Here is a 20,952-nt window from a genome sequence, read left to right as displayed (position 1 = left end):
CCCCGTCCCCGCCGTGAAGCTGTTGCTCGATATGGGGTCTGATATTAACGCCCAAATTGAGACCAACCGGAACACAGCCCTCACCCTGGCCTGCTTCCAGGGCCGAGCAGAGGTGGTCAGTCTGCTTCTGGACAGGAAGGCCAACGTCGAGCACAGGGCGAAGGTAAGGCTGTGAATAACCTTTCCTTATCGCTTCTAACAGGCGACTGCTCTGAGTTGTCAAGGTTCTTCACGTTTTTCCTGTTACTTTGAGCCTCATTGGGCTGAGAGGACTTATTAAATGTTCTGAAATAAGTTAGTTTAAAAAGAAAATAAACAAAAGCATCAATGATGATTATTTTTTTTGCATTAGAGAAAAGCTGACTGGTCTTTTTGAGGTCGTAATGAAACTTGTATTGACTCCTGTTCTGGAGTGCTGAGAAACTTTTCAGGCTTAAGCTTGCCATGATAATCATTAACAGAACAGATAGATGTGTGTATTTTTACATACTAGTGAAGTCAAGACAGGAAGAGGAGTAGTGTTGCTTGTAGCGATTCTCATATAGAGCAGATTTCTTGTCTACAACAGCAGTAGCGCAGTCAAACTTTGTAAAGCTTTTGCTGTAGAACCCGTGGCTTCAGTGCTGTGACTTTCTGTGCCTCTGAAATGCTCCACAGGTCCCATCCTTTGGTGCTCTGGGACAGCTTTGTGTCTCCTGCCATAAAGCAAGCTTAAAGCTTGTGTAGACAGCCAGACTGATTTCCCCAGCACAAAGGAATTTTTGGTAACTCCTAAGGCTGCTGAAATAATTGCTGTGTCTGTCTACCCCGCCTGCTTCTGGAATGACTGTGGCTGGAGAAAAGGGGATATGGATAAAAGCCAGCTCTCAAATGGTCAGTCGGGCATGTTAGCAGCTGGTGTAAGTTTATTTAACAGTCTAGCCTGGCAACTGAGTTGGGCCCAGATCAGTGTCAGTGCGAAGGGAGGCCGGAGAAAAGCTGTAAAGCCAGTTTCTGGATGTTTTTGTAGAAGCACTTTTTTGTGTCTTTGTTTGGATCTGTTCCAACCTCTGTTTTAGGGATCCTGCTGTAAACTTGGGTTTTGCTGTTGAGACAGGTATCTGGTGGTACTTAGCCCACAGCTCGCCTGGGTTCGTAGAAATCAAAGCCCAAGAGTATTTGGGTTTTTTTGGGGGTTTTTTGTTTGTGTTTTTTTTCTTTTTTTGAGAAAAGGACTTCTTGAGGTTAAGCTCCTAAACTAAATACAAGCAGCTAAATAAATCTGACTTCCCCATGTAGAAATCCTGTATGTGTTATCCAGAGTACATTGTACACGTTTCACAGTGTAACTTCTTCTCTTGGCACAGACTGGTCTCACGCCTCTGATGGAAGCAGCTTCAGGAGGATACGCAGAGGTTGGAAGGGTCCTTCTTGATAAAGGAGCAGATGTTAATGCTCCACCTGTGCCTTCCTCAAGAGATACAGCTTTAACAATCGCAGCGGACAAGGGTCACTACAAGTTCTGTGAGCTCCTGATTAATCGGTAAATTACTTCTTCTCATTAGCAGCACATTTGTGGCTGTATTCTTCTATGCCAAGGGTGCCCTTGTTTGCATTGCCGCCTCCATCTGAGAGCAAAGGGAATGGGAAGCTTTGCAAGTAGGACGTTGTATCTGTTCCCTACTCTCCGGTGTTACCCTGGAGTATCCTGCTACTCTGGTGTTAATTAAGCTGAGCAGGCAGCTGGGATCAGAGGTAAGAAAACAGTCTCTGGCTTGGCAGCTCTGTTGGCTGTGTATTAATCCAGCAATTCCCACATGAGCATTTCCCTGCCGTCGCTTGGGTGGCAAAGCCTGGAAGCAGCTCTTGAACTCTTCAAGCGTAAACCTATGCACAGCTAAACTCTCAAGGGGCTGCTTTGTCCTGTGGGTAATCACCACATTAATGGTAATTGAAGGACCTGTGGTTGTTGGTTGCATGGCTGTGGTGCAGTTGGCTCCATTTCTGTAAGAGAAGTTTAAATAATCCCTATGTCGCTACGTTTTAACTTAAACAACAGATTTCTGGGATGGAATTTGTCTGTCTACCCACTAGATTTCGGTAATTAGTTATATATCAAATTGTACTCTGTGATTTTACTTCCTGACTTCCACCTTCACTTGTACACTTGTACTTTTTTAGAGGAGCACATATTGATGTTCGTAACAAGAAAGGAAACACGCCTCTGTGGTTGGCAGCTAATGGTGGTCACTACGACGTGGTTCAGTTGCTCGTGCAAGCGGGAGCAGATGTGGATGCTGCAGATAATCGCAAAATTACACCTCTTATGTCAGCGTTTCGCAAGGTAGGAGACTCAACTTAATTTTATGTTTCAATGCTAAACGTTTTCAAAACAGAACTTCTCAGTCTTAAATCTGGATGCTTAGTTTTGGAAGAATCAAATACAACGCAGCAAAATTGTTGTTTTGATTAAAATGCTGGCTTTAAAGTAATCGTAATGTGTGTACTTCACACAGATCTAACTTTTGAGAGGCGAAAAGCTTTAGTCCATAAAGTACGTTAACTTTATTATTTCCCATTATACACTGTCCAAAATCTTTCACTGTTTGAAGTTTCACTGTCTTGAGGTTACTGTAGTCCCCTCTAAACTTCTGCAGATTATGCTGCTTGTTTTAGTCCTGCTTTTGAGATTAACAACTACCAGTCTGTAATAGCTGTCCTCATTCCTTTGCACTTCTCCTGGTCCGTTCCTAATTTGCTGTTGAGTGGGACACTTTGTGTGGTCAGCTGAATACAAAAGATAAGGGTTTTCTTTGCTATTCTAGGGGCACGTGAAAGTAGTTCAGTTCCTGGTGAAAGAAGTTAACCAGTTTCCTTCGGACATTGAGTGCATGCGATACATAGCGACGATAACTGACAAGGTGAGCTTAACTTTGGGAAAAGACCCTGTCCCTTATCTTCAGTGCAAATGACAGAATCACACAGAATCACAGAATCCGAGGAGTTGGAAGGGACCTGGAAAGCTCCCCAAGTCCAGCCCCTGCCAGAGCAGGATCACCAGAGCAGTCACACAGGAACACGGCCAGGGCTTTGGGTGTCTCCACACAAGGAGACTCCACAACCTCTCTGGGCAGCCTGGGCCATGCTCCAGAACCCTCACACTCACAAAGTTTGGCCTCATCTTCAGCTTGAACCTCCTGCGCTCCAGCTTGGGACCATTGCCCCTTGTCCTGGCATTGGCCATCCCAGAGCAGAGCCTGGCTCCTTCCTCCTGACACTCGCCCTTTCCAAATATACATGAGAAATTCTTAATTATTCAAAAACTGGATGTACATGTTTGCTCATGTACATTTTATTCGGAGTTTTGTACATGTCTCCTCTTTAATACAAAACTTAATAATAAATCAGCATTTGGAAGCCTGTTCTGTTGAAACAGTTTGTATGTTGATGAATACAGGGAAGCTGATCTCATGTTTGTAGAGCAAGCCTCACTCCTCAATTTTAGTTTATTGTGGAGACAATTTTGCGTTGCAGGACCTGTTGAAAAAGTGTCACCAGTGTGTGGAGACAATTGTGAAAGCTAAAGACCAGCAGGCTGCAGAAGCAAACAAGAACGCGACCATACTGCTGAAGGAGCTAGACCTGGAAAAAGTGAGTAGAGAATTGCTGGTGTGTAGCATAACAGTCTGAACTGTGGATTAATCTACAGGCTGTATTGCCTGTTGGTGCTTCTTGGGACCATGGTTCTTAATGCTGTTGACTGCCTGTGCTTTTCTTTCTTTCATATACAAAAAGTGAAGTGTGCACTGAGGGTGGTAAATTAGGACTGACTCTTCCTTCAGCCCCTCGTGGTCCTTTTTAGGCAAGCTTGGACTTGGCAGTAGTTACCTTAGGTAGTAGCTCTCTTGCGTTATTTCAGCACAGATAATGTGTGGACGAACAATTCGTACAACATTTCATTAATGACACAAGTTTTGGACAAGTCCCACACTAGTTTATTAACTTTTCCGGGTTGCTGACTTGAACGCAGTTGGTGTGCAAAGCTGCAGTGTAGCATAGTTGACTGGACTAATTCTGTGTATTAAAAAAGTGGTTAAAATGATAGCAGGTTTTCCTAGAATACACTCTGGGAGATCTTTTTGAGTCAAAGATGTGAACGATGCTCCAGAAATATTAGTGAAGTTATTAAATGTAAGGGTTTTTTGACAAAGGACTGAGACAGAGAGAGATCCTGCTGGTTTTCCAGTAAAATTCTGTTTTTATAACACCTCTGTTTTGGTTTTCATTTTGCTGTCGTTCCCTAGATGGTTTTGTGACCAGGTAATCCTGTTGCTCTATGAGGTCTGCCTCGTTTCTGCTTAATGATTCAATATATGACAAAGCCATTCCAGTTCCTCGTGCTCTCCTCTCCTTTCTCCTTCCCCCCAGATTTCTAAGGAAGGTCTGAATTATAAGTATAACTTAGTCTGTGTGAAAGTGTTTAAATATGGATCCTTTTCTCCTACACAGTCAAGAGAGGAGAGCAGAAAACAAGCTCTTGCGGCTAAAAGGGAGAAAAGAAAGGAAAAGAGAAAGAAGAAGAAAGAGGAACAGAAAAGAAAGCAGGAAGAAGATGAAGAAAACAAGCCTAAGGAAACGCTGGAACTGCAGGAAGATGATGATGAAGAAGAAAACGATGATGAAGGTAAAGAACAATATGTTTCTGTCAGCAGAGTAGCTAAGGAGACACCTTCTTTAAACATCTGGGTGAGGGGAATGAGTCAAAGCTGGCTGCTCTGGTAGGGTGACATTGAGTACCATGCACCCTGGTTCTTGCCTTTGCAGACAGCTCCTGGCAAAACTCTGTTGTTTTCCCCCTCCTTTCTTCCCAAAAGTCTTTTTGCTCTTGGGAGGATTTGCAGCTGAATGCGGTGCAGATATTGTGACAGCTCAGCAAGGAGCCATGGCTTCAGCTGTAGAGTCTTCGGTCATTTCATTTTCAGTGATTTCTGTATTTTGGAGGGTTTAACTGTACCTCGACTTCTTTTCTTCCAGTGGAGCAAGAAGTTCCTATAGAGCCTCCTAGCGCAACTACTACAACTACGATTGGGATTTCTGCGACTTCGACGACTTTCACAAATGCCTTTGGGAAGAAGAGAGCTAATGTGGTGACTACCCCCAGCACAAATAGGAAAAACAAGAAAAATAAAACAAAAGAGACTCCTCAGAATATGCAGATAATTTTGCCAGATCAGCATATATCTCTAGCACAGCAAAAAGCAGATAAAAATAAAATCAACGGAGAGCCAAGAGGAGGTGGTGGCGCAAGCGGGAACAGCGACTCGGATAACCTGGACAGCACAGATTGCAACAGCGAAAGTAGCAGTGGAGGTAAAAGCCAAGAGCTAAACTTCACGATGGATACCAATTCCTCTGAGCGGCGCTACGCCTCCCTGCTCATCCCTTCTCAGGAAGAAAAAACGAGCACCTCGGCTTCAAAACCACCAACGAGGTGAGGCTGCCGTGTTGCTTCCCTGTTGTTTCGCAGGATTTTACCTACGCTGGTGTGAATTTTCTGTAGCTTAAGCTGTATACCAGCTGGTACATTACTAAATCTTGAGAGACTGAGTTTGCTTTATGTGCATAGCTATTAGATGATAGTCAAGTTCATTCATAATCTGTTCACAGAAGTGGTTTCATTAGCTTTTGGTTTTTTAATGGTTTCATTATTAACTCATTTGAGTTGCAATCTCTCTGTTTTAGGAGGGAGGACGTTGATGACTCTGAGCATTTCAGCTGCCAGGTTGATGGCCAGTTTGATTTGACCTTGTCGAACCAGAGGTGAGAGGCTCAAAAGATCTTGGTGGGTGTGCAGGGGTGAATGCTTCAGAAGATCATTCAGTTGCCAGGGAATGAGCTAATAACTTCTATAACACCGGTTTTGAATAGGTCATAAGACAAGGGGTAACAGACACAAGCTGGAACACAGGAGGTTCCACTTCAATTGGAGAAGAAACTTCTTCTCAGTGAGGGTGACAGAGCCCTGGCCCAGGCTGCCCAGAGAGGTTGTGGAGTCTCCTTCTCTGCAGACATTCAAAACCCGCCTGGACGCCTTCCTGTGTAACCTCATCTGGGTGTTCCTGCTCCGGCAGGGGGATTGGACTGGATGAGCTTTTGAGGTCCCTTCCAATCCCTGACGGTCTGGGATTCTGTGATTTGAACCTAAAAGCTTAGATCCCATCTGAATCTGCAGTCTTTGCTGATTTTTGTGTAGTAGGAGTCTGATCCTCCGCCATTTCCTTTTTTCTTTTCCTTTTCTGCATTAAGAGAAGGGAAGGTAGTATGGGGGTTGATCTACAGGACACCTGGCTGACCGAGAGCCCAGCTTCACAAGAACACAAACATTATGGGATCAAAAAGGGTAGCAGGCAAGAGGGCTGTTGCCAGACTAAGACACTTGTCTGGGAGTGGGAAGAGAGTCCCCAGTTCTTTGGTTTGTTTTTTTTTTACCAGGTAGAAAATAAGAATGAAAACAGCCCATGCTAGTAGTTTTAAGCTGCAGAAATGTATGCTGTGATGCTGTAATTTTATTGTCATTTATAACCAGCACATTTCTGTCCCCAGACTTGACGGTGAAGGTCATTCGAATTCCTTGTCCACTACTTACAAGCCCGTTTCCCTGCCTCTGTCCTCTCCAAACGTGAAGCTGAATCTGACTAGTCCAAAAAGAGGCCAGAAAAGAGAAGAAGGCTGGAAAGAAGTGGTCAGAAGGTAAAATCTTAAATTCTGTGTTTAAAAACTATCTGTGAGCTTTTCACCTTGCAAATTATTCTCAAATTCAGAATGTCCAGCGAGCTTATTCCATTGTAAAATTAATTTAGAAGAGATCTACCCCCCCTTACTCTGGCAGTGCTGCAGAAACAAATTACAGTCCTAATTTGCACTAACTTAACGTTAGTATGACATGAACGTTTTCTTTGGCACAAGAGTGTTCCTGTGATGAGATAACGGGGTGGGAGCGGATGGCAGTGAAAAGCTCCTGCAGCAGATGGTTGCTTGCACATGAACTCAAGGCTGCATGCCTTCTCCTAAAGTCTCTCCTGGTCTCAACAGTTCTTCTCCTCTCTCCCCATGAGTAACCCCCTTGCTAGAAGGGATGCCTATCAAAGGAGTAACCACTGAAAACATCTTGTCTGCCCTTGACAGGCAAGTAGGCCGAGTTCTGAAGGACCCTCCCCCAAGCAACACTCTGCAGCCAACACCAATTGAGCAGTTTCAGCTGCAGAGAGGAGGCCGCTGCTGTTCGGGAGCAAAAAGGTACAGTTTGGGGCACTTCTCAAGGTAAAAACCATCAGGTTTGGTGGGTAGGGAGGGAAACAGCAGTGGGTGATGGGTGGGTGAGGGTCTGGGTGCTGGGGTGAGTTGTCCTGGAGGAGGAACATCTCCATGGGTGGTGACACTTATGGGGTGGAGTGGAAGCAGACCAGGATAGGGTTGGGAGAATAATGTGGGTGTAGCTTGAAAGTCAGGTGGTGATGGGAGCTCTGGTTTGAAGAGAGAGTGACTGGGATGTCCAGCTTGAGAGAGTAGCCGTGGGGATGGAGAGGGAGTGAAGCTGAAAGCATGAAACAGCGTTGGGTGCGTGCTCTGAGGACCCGGTTGCCTTATTTCACTGAACACACGGGTTACAGCGCTGTGGCCTGACGGTGAGCCTGCTTCTGAAGATGTGTTCACAGCGGCTTCCAGCAGATCCTTAGATCACAGAACTGCACAGCTGAACTTCTGCCATCCACCGCTGTGTAGTGTCCCCAGTAAACTGTCAGATCTTCAGGTCTGCAAGAGGTAGATTGAACCCTGAAAGGGTTGTGAATGCACGTGCTGTTAGAGCTGACCTGGGAAAACCTGGGAAAACCACCTTCCCCTCACTATAAATGATCAAAATAATAAAGCCACAGGCTTTTCTATTTGAAGCAGTGCTGTTTATATAAATTTAGGTTGATAAGCTAAGGATTTGTCTCGGCTTGAAGGTACACAAGATAAAATCCAAAAGTGTTTCTAAAGCAGTGTGAGGCACAGAAATCTGTGTTACAACAGTGCTGGAATAAATGCTGCTGGAAAAGAAGAAAATATCAGCAGAAAAGCACTCGCTGCTCTGAAAGTTAAGAATATTGCTTTATCCAGCTGTCAGACAGCCAGGGATTTTTGTGTGCCTTTAAAGTTCAAATACCTTTCACAGATTTGTGATCTTTGTGATATAGGTCAAAGAAATTATCTGTCCCAGCTTCTGTCGTGTCCCGAATAATGGGAAGAGGTGGGTGCAACATCACAGCAATTCAAGATGTCACTGGTGCCCACATTGACGTCGATAAGCAGAAAGATAAGAATGGAGAGAGGATGATCACTATAAGGTACGGTGTTTGAAATGGATGTTTTGAGTTAGGCCAGTGTCATTTAGTAAGACTTTTGTTTGCTTTTTAAGATGGGGACGTGTTTTGTTTCTTTGTACTGTAATAGAACATATGTTACTGCTCCTAAGATATGCTGAAGGTCTGCTGCTGCAAAGAGAATCCTTAAGATACACAGAAGTCAAGAAATTTACAGTCAGGTTGCTGTAAACGTGCCGTAAACTTGCAGAGCAGTATAAAATGTTGCTGAAAGTGGGGTTTCGTTTTGCAAAAGGTAAAACTTGTTTGTATTTAACCTAGGGGCGGTACGGAGTCGACGCGATACGCAGTGCAACTCATCAATGCCCTTATTCAAGATCCTGCCAAGGAACTGGAAGACTTGATTCCTAAAACTCACATCAGAACACCTGCGTCGAGTACCAAATCGATCCACGCAAACTTCTCATCTGGGGTCAGCACTGCGACTGCTTCGAACAAGAACTCCTTCCCTCTGGGAGCGCCGCCCCTCGTCACCTCGCAGTCATCAACACTATCTACTTTCCAGCCTACCAACAAACTGAACAAGAATGTCCCGGCGAACGTGCGCTCATCCTTCCCGGTGTCTCTTCCTCTTGCTTATTCACACCCTCATTTTGCCTTGCTGGCTGCCCAAACTATGCAACAGATCCGGCACCCTCGCTTACCGATGGCCCAATTTGGAGGAACTTTTTCACCTTCGCCGAACACTTGGGGACCATTCCCAGTGAGACCAGTTAACCCTGGCAGCACAAACAGCTCTCCAAAGCATAATAGTTCGAGTCGCGTAGGTAATCAGAATGGGAATATTTTACAGACGGAGTCTCCTGGATTAGCTACTTCCACTTGTCCCATTACTGTCTCTTCTGTAGCTGCTTCCACCCAACCGCTGTGTGTAACCAGCAATCGGACTCCCTCCTCGGTCAGAAAGCAGCTGTTTGCCTGCGTTCCCAAGACGAGCGCCGCGGCCACCGCGATCTCGACGGTGACGAGCACCTGCGGCACTCAGCCTTCAGCTTCCTCCGCCCCCGCAAACAACGGGCAAGTGCCCACGGCGTTTCTGCCGTCGAACGCTCCGCAGACGCAGCATCCTGCGCTTAAAGCGGACTCTTTCTCGGCGGTCTCAGCACCCAAAGAGAAGGTGCCAACACCGGAGCAGCCTGCCGCGAACGCGTCTGCGCCCACTTCGGCTGCGAGTAGTTGCAGCGTGCCAGCTAGCAGCAATTCGGGAGCCACCGAAACTCGTCCGTCGAGCAGCCCTGCGCCTCCAAGTAATGCCCAAGATGAAATACTGCCAACCAGCATGTCAGAGATCAATCCTCCTATGTCGATGCCTTTTTCATCCAGCTCAGAAACTGCTCCGTTAAGCTTAGCGTCGCCCAGGTCGGTCGTTGCAGATAATCAGGACAACAGTAACTTACCTCAAGTAGCTGTACCAGCACCTCGAGTTACTCATAGGATGCAGTCCAGAGGTTCTTTCTATTCAGTGGTACCAAATGCAAACCTCCATCAAGATCCTCAGTCTATTTTTGTTACGAATCAAGTTCCTTTAACACCTTCTCAAGGTCCACCTGCTGCAGTGCAGCTTTCGTCAGCCATGAACGTTATGAACGGTTCTCAGATGCACATTAACCCAGCAAACAAATCATTGCCTCCCACCTTCGGGCCAGCAACGCTCTTCAATCACTTTAGTAGTCTTTTTGATAGCAACCAGGTGCCAGCCAACCAAGGATGGGGAGACTGTCCCCTCTCTACCCGAGCAGCAGCTGACCCGTCGTTCACTGTTCAGTCTACCTTTCTGAATAACTCTGTGCTGGGACACGTGGAAAACGTGCATCCTGACAACTCCAAGGCTCCTGGTTTCAGGCCACCTTCCCAACGGGTCTCGACCAGTCCTGTAGGTAAGTCACTAAGACCGTGCACCGGGCAGAACGTTTTCTCCAACCACTGCACTCCGATCATCTCGAAGTAGTTTGCAAATGTTGGAGAGCATTAATGTAACGAGGATGGCCTGTTTTTAACGAGTGCACTTTAAAATGTTGTTGATGATGTTTCTTTTCCTCTTCAGCTCTTCTAGGATGTTAGGTGTTGGGAGCATTGCAGATGTTGCATTGCTTTTCCTCTGTGAGACGCAGGAATTGCTTCCACCTGCTTGTACAGTTCAGACTGGAGTTGATTTAGGCTTTTGAGATGAAAGACACCACAGGGTTGGGTGATACCAAACCTCAGACAGTGGGGCTGGGAATCTCTAACAGCTTCCAGCTGCAGGAGCGACTGTGTGCAGCTCAACGTTTTATCTGAGACCCCCAGCTTGCATCAGGGAGGGTGAACTCTGTACTTTTGTTTCTTGATAGGGCTCTGGGATTTTAATATGCGTATGGTGTGCTTTGGGAAGTTGGTGTGCTACTGCATGGTGCGTTTCATTAGGAAGTTGCTGCCCTTCTGCTGTTCAAACTTACCTGCATTTATTTGAAAGGGATTAGGAACACTCACAGTGAGCTCCCTGCTCTGCCTAAAAGGGTTGTTATCATCTTAGTGTTCAAACCATGCTGCAGGCAACTGGCTGCACCCGTTTGGCTGGAAGGGATCCTCAAGAGATGTGGTCTGTGCCACCCTGTTGTCCCCTTCATTCGTACCATAAAGCACTTTGATTTGAAGCCGTTCTCTACCCCCAGTCTACGTTAAATGGTGGGGCTGATGCTTCAGGACTTGGGTGCTGGCCTGGGACAAGTCAAGTAGTTGGGCTTTCAGTCTAAAGGAGCTGGGGGTATTTGGAAGATGCGGTGGTGAGGCAAGAAGGTTTTAAGCATTCCCATTCCTCTTGGTTGATCTACAAGCATGCAGGACTTCTGGAAACCAGAACACTTCTCTCTGACTGGCTTTGACCACAAAACTGGGCTGTTTGCAATGACTGCAGTTTTCCTAATAGTTTAATTTGGGCTGGATAGCTCTGCAAAGCCAGCGAACACCTGGAGCTCCTGTGCCACGTCCAGTCCCAGCGCATTAAGCAGAGGTAAAGCTGAGGACCTTGTCCCCAGTAGCTGGACCTTGTTCATCAGATGCTGCTGATAAAAGCACTGCCAGGCCCTCGGCAGACTCCAGAAACACTTTGCACTGGCTCAGCTTTTTCCCTGCAGTGCCCTAAACCAGGACTTGGCTGGTGCTCGAATAAACCCCTGGGGAAGGGAAAGCAAATGGCATCTGCTGATTTCTTTTGATGATCGCATCCTGCATATACGAGAACGGCTGACTGGGACTTTGCGTAGCAGCAAAAAATGTTGCTGTTCCCTTATGCTAAGGTCATCTGTCATTGGGAAAAAATTCTCCTTAAATGACTGTTTAAGTCTGAATCTGTTTCTTCCCTGAGTTAGGAAGGTCAGGTAGATACCCAAGGAGAGCTCACGTGGTTGATTTTCGGGAGATAAGTGTGAAATACAAAAATATTTGGACAGAGCACGTGTTTTGTGAGGTAGAATTTGATTAGGTAGTGCAGAGTGAAGAAAAACTGCAGAGAGATAATGTGCCATTTAAATTCTGCCCGGCAGGAGGTGACTGGTGGTTAGTCAGGTCCTGAGTTGATTCGTTTAATGTGGTCCTACTTAATATACTGCTTTTGATCACCTTTGTTTCAGAACCTAAATTGTCTGTCTTACAGGAGAAGGGGTTGGTCAGGGGGACCTGGGGAGAAGGGGATGTTTTGAAGGTGTGGTAGGCTGAGGATTTCTCCAATGCCTTCCCTTGGAGTGTAATCTGGTCCTGTGGTCTGTCCACACATCTCATTCACTGGCTTTTCCCAGGGGAACAGACTTCTCAGCTCAGTCTCCAAGATTAAACTGGAGGCTGCCTTGGCTGTTTCCATGGGGTTTGGTGGCAGGTTTCATGAGATGTTTGAGAAGTGGAGGAAGAGGGCCTGTCACTGCTGGCTTCCACCTTGGCCAAGAGCAGCACGGTGGGCAGGGAGCAGTGCGGGCCTTGCCTGGAGATTCAGTGCACTTCAGCGTGGTGAGAGGGAGCAGAGACGGCCGTCCAAGCAGGGGGACACCAGTGCTGCGCTCTTGGCTGTGAATCCACACCTGACGGAGCAGAGGTTTGGCTTTGTGCCTGTCTTGATCTCTTGGTGACCACCTCTGAGCTGACCTGGTGGAGATTTACGTTGGTCATGCACTAAACCAGCTTTCCCCTGACAAATTTGGGTGCTCTGCTTTTGCTGTTCATGGGTGAGCTCAGTTGCAGCTTGAGTTTCCTCTGATTTACCAGTTTGGTCGAGGCACAGACACACACGGGCAGATCTCAACGAATGTGGATCTGTTCTGGAAAGGGCCTTTTGCCTCACTCGTGTCTTTAGATCTCTTGTCCTGGCAGCCTGCAGTTGGAGGGCAGACTTAGTCCTAACCATTTGGGGAGGCTGTGGAGAAGACCAAAAGAAATCTACCTGGTTTTTTTTTCTTTGCATTTTAAGAAGGAGGTTGAGACCTCGCTCACGGGGCACTAAAAGGCATCACTAACATGAAATACACCAGCTTAGGAAGCAGCACATGGGTAGAAAGTTGCATGAAATGACTGGGCTCCCTGTTTTCATGGAGTGACCAAGTGTTGTGGCCGTTTCTTTAAAGGTAGAGGGAACCCTTGCAGAAAAAGTGCCTGGGGGCTTTGATAAACTTTGAATTTTGAGCAGGATTCGTGTGAGCTTGGTACACCAGTCTCAAAAGCTCAGTTGTGTTTTCAGAGCATGAAGAGTTTGAATGCGTGGCCCAAGTAACTGCAGAGTGTGGTATTGCAGAAGGTTGTAGTGTTACAAAACCTGATCTTGTGGGTAAGTACATCAACAGGAAGCTCTTTATTGAAATCAGGATTCTGTGAGTCTTTGTTCATAGAAGCCATTTTTAATATCGAGCAAAGGGGTTTGGTTTTTTTTTTAATTCACTTTTATGAAAGGCAAGATAATGACAAAAAATGTTCTTGACAACCTGGAAGCTGACTGCTCTTGGATTTGTGCATCTCTGGCTGTCACGCTTCCTTCAACCCATAGAAAATACCCAGCAGTGCTGACACGGTCTTGGCTGTACCCATCCTGCCAAGCCTTCAAAGGACACAGCATCTCTTCTGCACAGGAGCTGTTTTTGTCATCATCTCTGCCTTGTTCCCTCTGGAGGAAAGCAGCAGTCCCCATGGGCAGCAGCTCTGCCACCCCTTCTGCGTGGGGCGAGACACAGGATCCTCGGTGCTGTGTCAGCCACTGGAGACTTGGTTTGATGTGTGGTGGTATCGGTCACCACAGGGGCCTTTTGACTGCCTCTGGGTTGTCTTCTGTGGGCAGAGGGTTAGCAGGAGGGTCCCATCATGGCTCCATGGGAAGATTGTCCTCCCACACCCTATGTTTTGTTGGTGGAGGGGATTTATTTCTCCTTGGCAGTAATGAACGCTTCTCTATTTTAACCTTTGGGGTAGAGGTAGTGAGAAAAACACCTCCTTCAAGTCCCGTGGGTCATCTGTCAGTGTGAGCAGGCTGCATCTGGCACTTGTGGAAGCAGTAAATCAGGTTGACTTGGTGGATAATTTGGGGGGGAAGAAGACTTGGCTTTCAGGAGCGTGTCCAGGCGATGAAAGGTGCAGCCCTGCTCTGTGACCTGAGGTATCGCCTGTCTCCACTGCTGTGGTGGAAGCAGGTACAACCGTCAACCTTGCCCTGCAGCAATATAGGCTGGTCCTGGTTGTGGTCATTTTGAAATGTTTTAAACGGTTTCGAAACTAGTCTTGTTTAATAGGCCCTTGAAACTAAACCCAAAACTCAGGTGAACGTACGGCCATGCCCGTTTCTGCTTTCAGGTAATAATGTGTGATTAAAAGCTTTTACAACATTCTGGAAAAGTACTTAAAAGCTTTGGCTTATTAAAAACTGTAATTCCCCCTCGCTAATAATTCCTGTGGGACTTTCTCTCCATCTCTCCCTTCCTCTCACGCATCCCTGTAGGAAGCGGCCCCTCGCCCGTTGCGCTGTGCACCGGCAGCCCTGTTCCTGTGGACGCAGCATGCTCTGACCGACCTATACGTGAATGTACCTGTAGGATGGCAAAAAAATGTACTGCAGCAAACTGCGTCCCCGGGGCCGGATTCCCCTGGGACTTTCAGAGCCCTGTGTCCCTGTTTGACTTGCGTGGCTTTATTGTAAGCAGAGATCCTTGCCACTCCCAGCTTTCCTCCTTTTGCCCTCCCTGCTAAGATCGTTTCCTTCCAGTGACCCAAGGGACGGCTGTTTCTGTTAAAAACTTCAGGCCAAAACAGAGGGCGTACAGCAGTGCCTTCTGTTGGTTTCTGAGGGAGAATCGTGCACCTGTAAAACGAACTTTCCATGTGCAGATAGCCCCGAAGGTGATGAGATGCTTTAAGTATATTTGGAGCACTGACTCTCTCTGGTGCTTTGAAGCAGGTTCCCAAAGAGAGATATTTAATCAAATTTATGTTTATTTCAGGCTTACCCTCTCTAGATCCATCCAACAGCTCTACAACTTCTTCTTCAGGTCCTTTGACAGGCTTTTCAGCAAACATACAAGGAGCACGGGTTTACCTTCAAGGGCCAGCGCCTGTTGGGACTCCCAGCTTTAACAGACAGCATTTTTCACCACATCCTTGGACAAGCGCAACAAATTCATGTAGGAACTTCATGGGTCTGTCTTAGTTAACTATAAATTCATAGCTATTGTCTTGAGTAGATTTGTAACTTGAGGGGGAAATTACCCAGTGATGCTCTAAATGCTTTCCAATTGCTTTTGGCAGCTGTGAGGATGGCGTGCGAATCCCAAGCTGTGCTACTTGGTGGTTTTTTTCCCCATGTCACATGCCGCTAGTTCTGGTAGCATTTACTAAAGGCATATCTGGGCAAAAAAATCAGTCGTCGTAGGCTCTGAGAGGAGAGGGCGTGAAGCTTTTGGGGGAGCGGAGGTGATTATACCAAGCTAAAGATTCCCCTCTAAACAGTATGAGTGTAATATTAGGTGAAAATGTCATGTTTGCTATGGTTTGAAGTTATACTTGCTTTTTTTAATTATTATTATTATTATTTTTTGTTTTCTTTGTTAATTGGGATTCTGGAATTATTTCATGTTACTTAAAACGTTCCAAAATCTTTTAAGCATCATCCGAGGTAACAGTGGGTTTTGCTCCTAATGGGAAGAACATGGAAGTAGCTTTGGGTCTTTGATTGAGAATCTGAAAGGAAGAGGCTTTTCATGTCACCGCATGCAACTTCACAGCCACTCTGAGCCTAAGAACCAAAACGTTTGCCCAAAGGAAGCTGGATTTCCCAAGCGGAGTCAGTGACGCTCCTGGAGTTGGTGGCAGTTCACGCTCTGACGTTACACACGGGGCTGTGGGAGGCACTGAGTTTCTCTTCTGCTGGAAGGGGTGGATAGCAAAACCAGGCAGTTTGGATATTGATGGCATTTTGGCTGATGCTTTCACCTCTTCCTGAAACTCTTCCATGTTTCTTATTCTATCTTGTAATTAATTTGGGTGTGCTGCTCTGTCATGAGAATACCACACGATTCTGATGGCTGAAAGCATTTGTCTTACGGATTTTAGATAAAGTTGGTATTTAGAGCTCAAATAAGCTCTAAGCAAGAATTGCTGTGAAAGACTTGGAAGAATGCTTGCCAAAAAAGAGCCTTTAAACCCTTTTTATCATTTGCTTTGAGATAATACTGCGGGGGTAGTGGGTAGCGTTTATGCTCGCTGGCTCGTGTGCTTTGTGTGTGATTAAGCAAGAGAAATATTCTCTTCAGCAGGTGAATCTCCTATCCCATCAGTTTCCTCAGGATCATCTTCGCCCCTTTCAGCTGCTTCTGCACCTTCTAACTTGGGCCAGCCAAAAACGGGTAACGCCAATCCAGATCGCAAGGTTCCCCCTCCCATCGGGACAGAGAGGCTCGCTCGAATTCGGCAGGGGGGCTCCGTCACTCCCACGCCCCTGGGAACCAACTTCACAGCTCCCGTGGGTCACAGCGGCATTTGGTCCTTCGGAGTTAACAGTGTGTCTGGTAAGTGCTGTGCCTGGGGAAATAAGGTTGGGGAGGAGGAATGAAGTCTGGAATGAGCTTTATCGTAGCACGCCCTGAAGGGGAGAACTGGGGTCAGTGGTGGGGGAGTGTGGATCGGTGCAAGCGCTGTGGTTTTCTCTCCTCGTGTAGGCAATTCTCACCCCAACCTGTATCATTGAAAACCCCGAGAACAGTTCTGAAATTTCATATTAAGTCTATAGAATGATGATACAGAATGGAAAACCTAAACTTTTATCTGTTCAAGGGGTCCAGTTTGAGGTTCTTGTGGAAAGGAGGAGCTGCAGCGTTTGAGGTGTAAAGTGTTCCCATTGGCAACTTTAAAGACAAACATTTAGTAGTCCTCATTTGTTCATATTTTTTCAGTGAAATCCTCCGTACTTTGGTTAACGTAACGTCTCAGCATTGCTGTGCTTTTTCAAGAGAAGCTTGTATGTGCTCACAGACAGTGCTTTTGATGGGATCTTAGCTGTTAGCTGAGGACACCTGAAACGTGCAGTTACCAATAGTCCCCGTTATCTCCACACATGTCCGGAGGATCAGGATGAACATGCGTGCAGACAGCACATCTCTGGCCAGACTTCCTGCCATCGCCAGTCTCTTCTTTCCCTGTTTCTGTCCCTGTCATAAGTGTAACTTTTTTTTCTGTATTTCTGTGGTACATGAGAGGATGTGAGAGCTGGAGGGAAAGAAAGTGTGTGTGTGGCCAACCTCATGTGCTGGTGCCTGCTGAAGCTTCCCTGTGAAAGGCCTTGATGCTCCAGATAAGACTCGTGTGCTGGCGTTGTCTGTAATGGGTTATTGACCTAAAATCTGCAGGTATCTTCCCACTTTGCATAGGCAGTAGAAGCACAGCCTTTGCTCAGAGCAGAGCCCTAAGGTACCTCCGTGGCTGTGAGCTTTCAGGGAGCTTCTGGGTGTACGTAGGGGTGTGCAGCTGCTGAATTCAACTCCAGAGGATCTTCAGCTCACTTGTAATCAGCTGGTTTCATTCTCTCCCTTTGCAGAAGGCCTGTCTGGTTGGTCTCAGCCTGTCATAGGAAATCATCCGATGCATCAGCAGCTGTCGGACCCGGGCACGTTCTCTCAGCATCAGCCAATGGAGAGAGATGATTCTGGAATAGTGGCTCCCTCGAATATTTTCCACCAACCTATGCCAAATAGTTTTGTGGATTTTTCTAAAGTAAGTTCCAGAGGGTTGGATTTAGTCTGTAAAATGGCCAATTGCTTTCTTTGTATCCCAGCCACCACTGGAGGAATGTCCAGGACACTGCTCAGCAGCAGAGCTGCTCATAGCATCTCTCAGAAGCAGCTGTAGCTGTGTCTTGGGATCTTCTAAATCGCAGAGCAGCAATCGTTCAGACACGGGAAAGAGATCTCGTAATTGCAAAAAGAACTTGCTCTTTCTGAACTGGGAGAGTATTTTAGATGGCCATTAGTCATTTAGAGAAAATGCTCAACTCTGGAGCCTTTGCTAAATGCAACCCCTGGCGCAGCCCTGCGTGCACCAAGGTTCTCAGAGGTGGGAGGAGAGAGCACTGAGATCCCCGTGCAGCTGCTGGGTCTGCTTTATGGGGTCACCTGAGAGCGCTGGCGAGGTGTAATTTTAGAAGAATGGGAAAACTGGCTTGAATCTTGTGCTCTGAAGAGTCACCCCAGTCCATGCTCTGCCTGGGTGTGCAGCAATGCCCCGTTTCCTCGCCGTGCTGAGCTGTTTGCCAGCAGGTGAAGGTTACGTGTGGGTGTCAGCCAACGTGGTACCACAGCCATCCCTCAACCACTTCACCGCTGGCGCTTTCTTTTGTTTCATCAGGGCCTACCAATTTCCATGTACGGCGGCACCCTGATACCCTCGCACCCGCAGCTGGCGGACGGCCCAGGAGGCCCCCTCTTTAACGGGCTCCATACTCCAGACCCCGCCTGGAACCCCATGATCAAAGTTGTCCAGAACTCGGCAGAATGTACGGATGCTCAGCAGGTAGCGTGGCCACCCTTGTTCTCCATCATTTACCTGTTGTCTGTTTTTACCCTGTTGTGCTTTGATTTGTTTTGGATAGGTGACTTCTTCTTTTTCAGTTCTTCACCGCGAGAATTGAGATCATTTGCCTAACTTTTCCCCCTTTTTCCCTCTGGGTTTATAAAAATACGTGGCGCTATCCAATCCAAACCTTTCAGGTAAAATCAGTGGCATTTCAAGACTCCTGAGCCAGGTGATCTTGGTTGTAAGCGAGAGGGTTTGTATCCGTTCTCAGCATCTTGCAGGCTTTATCAGTCAAACCTCGGCCGGAGCTGAAGAGGGCTCCCAGATTTTGGATGGCCTGGTTGCATTTTAGGGGGAAGCCTTAAGCTTGCCCTCTGCTGGTTAAACTCTGTTAAAGGAACCTGTATTTGTTCTCATAATAGACTTGTCTTTTTATTTCTTGCTGTAGATTTGGCCTGGCACCTGGGCACCTCACATTGGAAACATGCATCTCAAGTACGTCAACTGATTTAAGGGGGTCTATCCTTTGTTGTTGGTTTTTTTTTTTTAGCCTTGTTTGGGAACCTTTATGACCTTGAAGAACCCTGGGGATTTTTTAATGTGCCTAATTAAGCAATTTCCTGTGGGCTGTAATGATGGAAACTCGATTGCCCGTTGTAGAAGAACAAAGTGATTTTACCTATACAAACTGATTCTGTTCTTCAGTTAGTTTAGCCATTTTGAACTTAAAAATCAGACTAAAATAGTGCTTTTGGCTAAACGCTGCTGAACGCTCCTTGTGTGCAGCAGAGAGCTAGCTGGTGACATGCCCTCGACCTTTTAGGGTGGTAAATACATGTATGGTTGTTTACATACTTAAAAGGAAAAGCTGAGTAAACTTCATGTCGTCTAGTGGCTCTACTTTATGTAGCCTGTATTAATGTGAAATATTTACCTGAATACTCAATAAAAGGCGAACAGTATTTCTAGGTTGTGTGTGAGAATTTTGGAAGAGGCCGCATGTTGTTGTTACTGGTGCCCGGTGATGGATCTTCTCAGGGTCACGGATTCAGTCAGGGTTTGGGGGAGGGTTTTGATGCGCGGTCGGCTGCGATAGGAGCTCTGCTGAGTCCTTCCCCCTGCTGCTTGGTAGCCTTTTATTTCATGTTTAGTGTCCGAACACGGTTGTGTGTTTGTTTTCTCCTCCTGGGTTAGTTCTGCTGTTCCAGTGCTCATTTTTCCAGGTGGGATGCCTGAGAGATGGGGTTTTGTTCAGGGGCTGGAAGTCAGGGCCGAGTTGACAAAGCGGCATCTGATGGCATCTCAATTTGCAGGAGGTAAATAGGTAGCTCAGAGGTTTCTGCACCTACCCACCCAGCTGCCTAGAAAGCACATCTTAGGAAAGCAGAGACCATTTCCCACTAGAGAAAAATGTCATGTATTCAATTGCAAGCTTCTTGTAACCCTTTAAATCTGCTGAGAGCTCCTCAAGCCCTTCCTGTGAGGAAGGGGGAGATTTTTGCATGCTGCTCCAGGTGAACGCTCACTCTCTGCCTGCCTGGCTGCAGGACTTCTCTGCTTTCTGTGCTTATTTCTGCCTTTGCTCAGTGACTGCACCGAGTATCAGGTCTGTTCCTCAAGCAAGTGACTGCAGGGCACAAAGTGCCCAATCTGACGGCCCCGGTGACTTGGCCTCCCTCCGCCTTCCCCAGACAAATCCTGGCCAAGTTTCCCCAGGAAACACGTGGGGAAGGAGCACTGAAGAAGAGTGCACAGGCAGTATCAGAGTAGCACAGGCACGTGAACCTCAGGAATGCTGCGGGACGATACGGGCAGATATTTTTCCTAGTATTTGAGGAAAAAATGCAAAAAAATTTAAACTGCTGCTGCCCCCCACCCGTGATAGCGCAAAGGCCGAAGGAGCACCAGTGGTGTTAACAGTAATGGTGCTGGAAACAGCCAGCAGTGCTTGCTCTTGGGGTGAGTTGGGGTGGAGGAATGGGGTGGGGAGGAGCCTAAGGCCCCTCCCTCCCCACATGAGCCCCATGGCTGCAATGGGCAACGCAGTGGACACTGCCACCTCCTCCTGCCCCATCCCGGGGAGCCACCACCTCCCCGTCCCCAAGGGCTACAGCTCCACACCGGGTGGCACCGTCTACTCCACCACACCTGGGGGTAAGACCCAGCATGGGGACGGGTTTCTCTTGAAGGGAACAGTGGCCTAGGTCACCCCATCCCTGCCTAATTCAGGCAGCTCCTTCCTGAGCAGGGCCCTTCCGGGGCTCCCCATGTTATGTCTTGGTCCCTGGGGCACCAGATCCAGGCAGGCCCGTGGGGTGGTGACTTCCCTGGCAGCCCAAAACTGGAGCAGAAGAGGGAACCCCAAAGCCTTGTAGGGAGATGCTGACAGAGGTTAGGGCTGTCCTTGCCCTGTGGTGCTGGGGGCACAGGCAGATCCAGTGCCTGGTGCTCGCGTGGCTGGGGAGGGGGCTGCCAGCGGGGGTGGCAGGGGCAGTGCTGGTCCCTTGGGCAGGTGATGGCCGGGCACGGCTGTCTGGGGCTG

At 47.3% G+C, this 20,952-nt stretch overlaps 1 protein-coding gene across 1 annotated transcript in view; it reads left to right on the top strand.

Annotated features, from left to right (window-relative positions):
* Positions 1-18,918, top strand: part of LOC104547935 (ankyrin repeat and KH domain-containing protein 1-like) — a gene marked incomplete at its 5' end in the record, with an annotated part of 29,412 nt that extends 10,494 nt beyond the window's left edge. The window contains 15 exon segments of the mRNA XM_010193807.1: positions 2-163; positions 1,347-1,522; positions 2,161-2,323; positions 2,805-2,900; positions 3,514-3,630; positions 4,489-4,663; positions 5,014-5,470; positions 6,583-6,729; positions 8,217-8,366; positions 8,664-10,279; positions 14,849-15,028; positions 16,211-16,411; positions 17,437-17,612; positions 18,243-18,407; positions 18,859-18,918. Coding sequence (XP_010192109.1) covers positions 2-163; positions 1,347-1,522; positions 2,161-2,323; positions 2,805-2,900; positions 3,514-3,630; positions 4,489-4,663; positions 5,014-5,470; positions 6,583-6,729; positions 8,217-8,366; positions 8,664-10,279; positions 14,849-15,028; positions 16,211-16,411; positions 17,437-17,612; positions 18,243-18,407; positions 18,859-18,918 — 4,041 coding nt within the window.
* Positions 18,919-20,952: the final 2,034 nt, after the last annotated feature.

This window comes from Mesitornis unicolor, unplaced genomic scaffold (assembly GCF_000695765.1).
Source record: "Mesitornis unicolor isolate BGI_N332 unplaced genomic scaffold, ASM69576v1 scaffold8021, whole genome shotgun sequence".
NCBI lineage: Eukaryota > Metazoa > Chordata > Aves > Mesitornithiformes > Mesitornithidae > Mesitornis > Mesitornis unicolor.
Note: the sequence above shows the minus strand (reverse complement) of the source record. Positions and strands in the feature narration are given on the sequence as shown.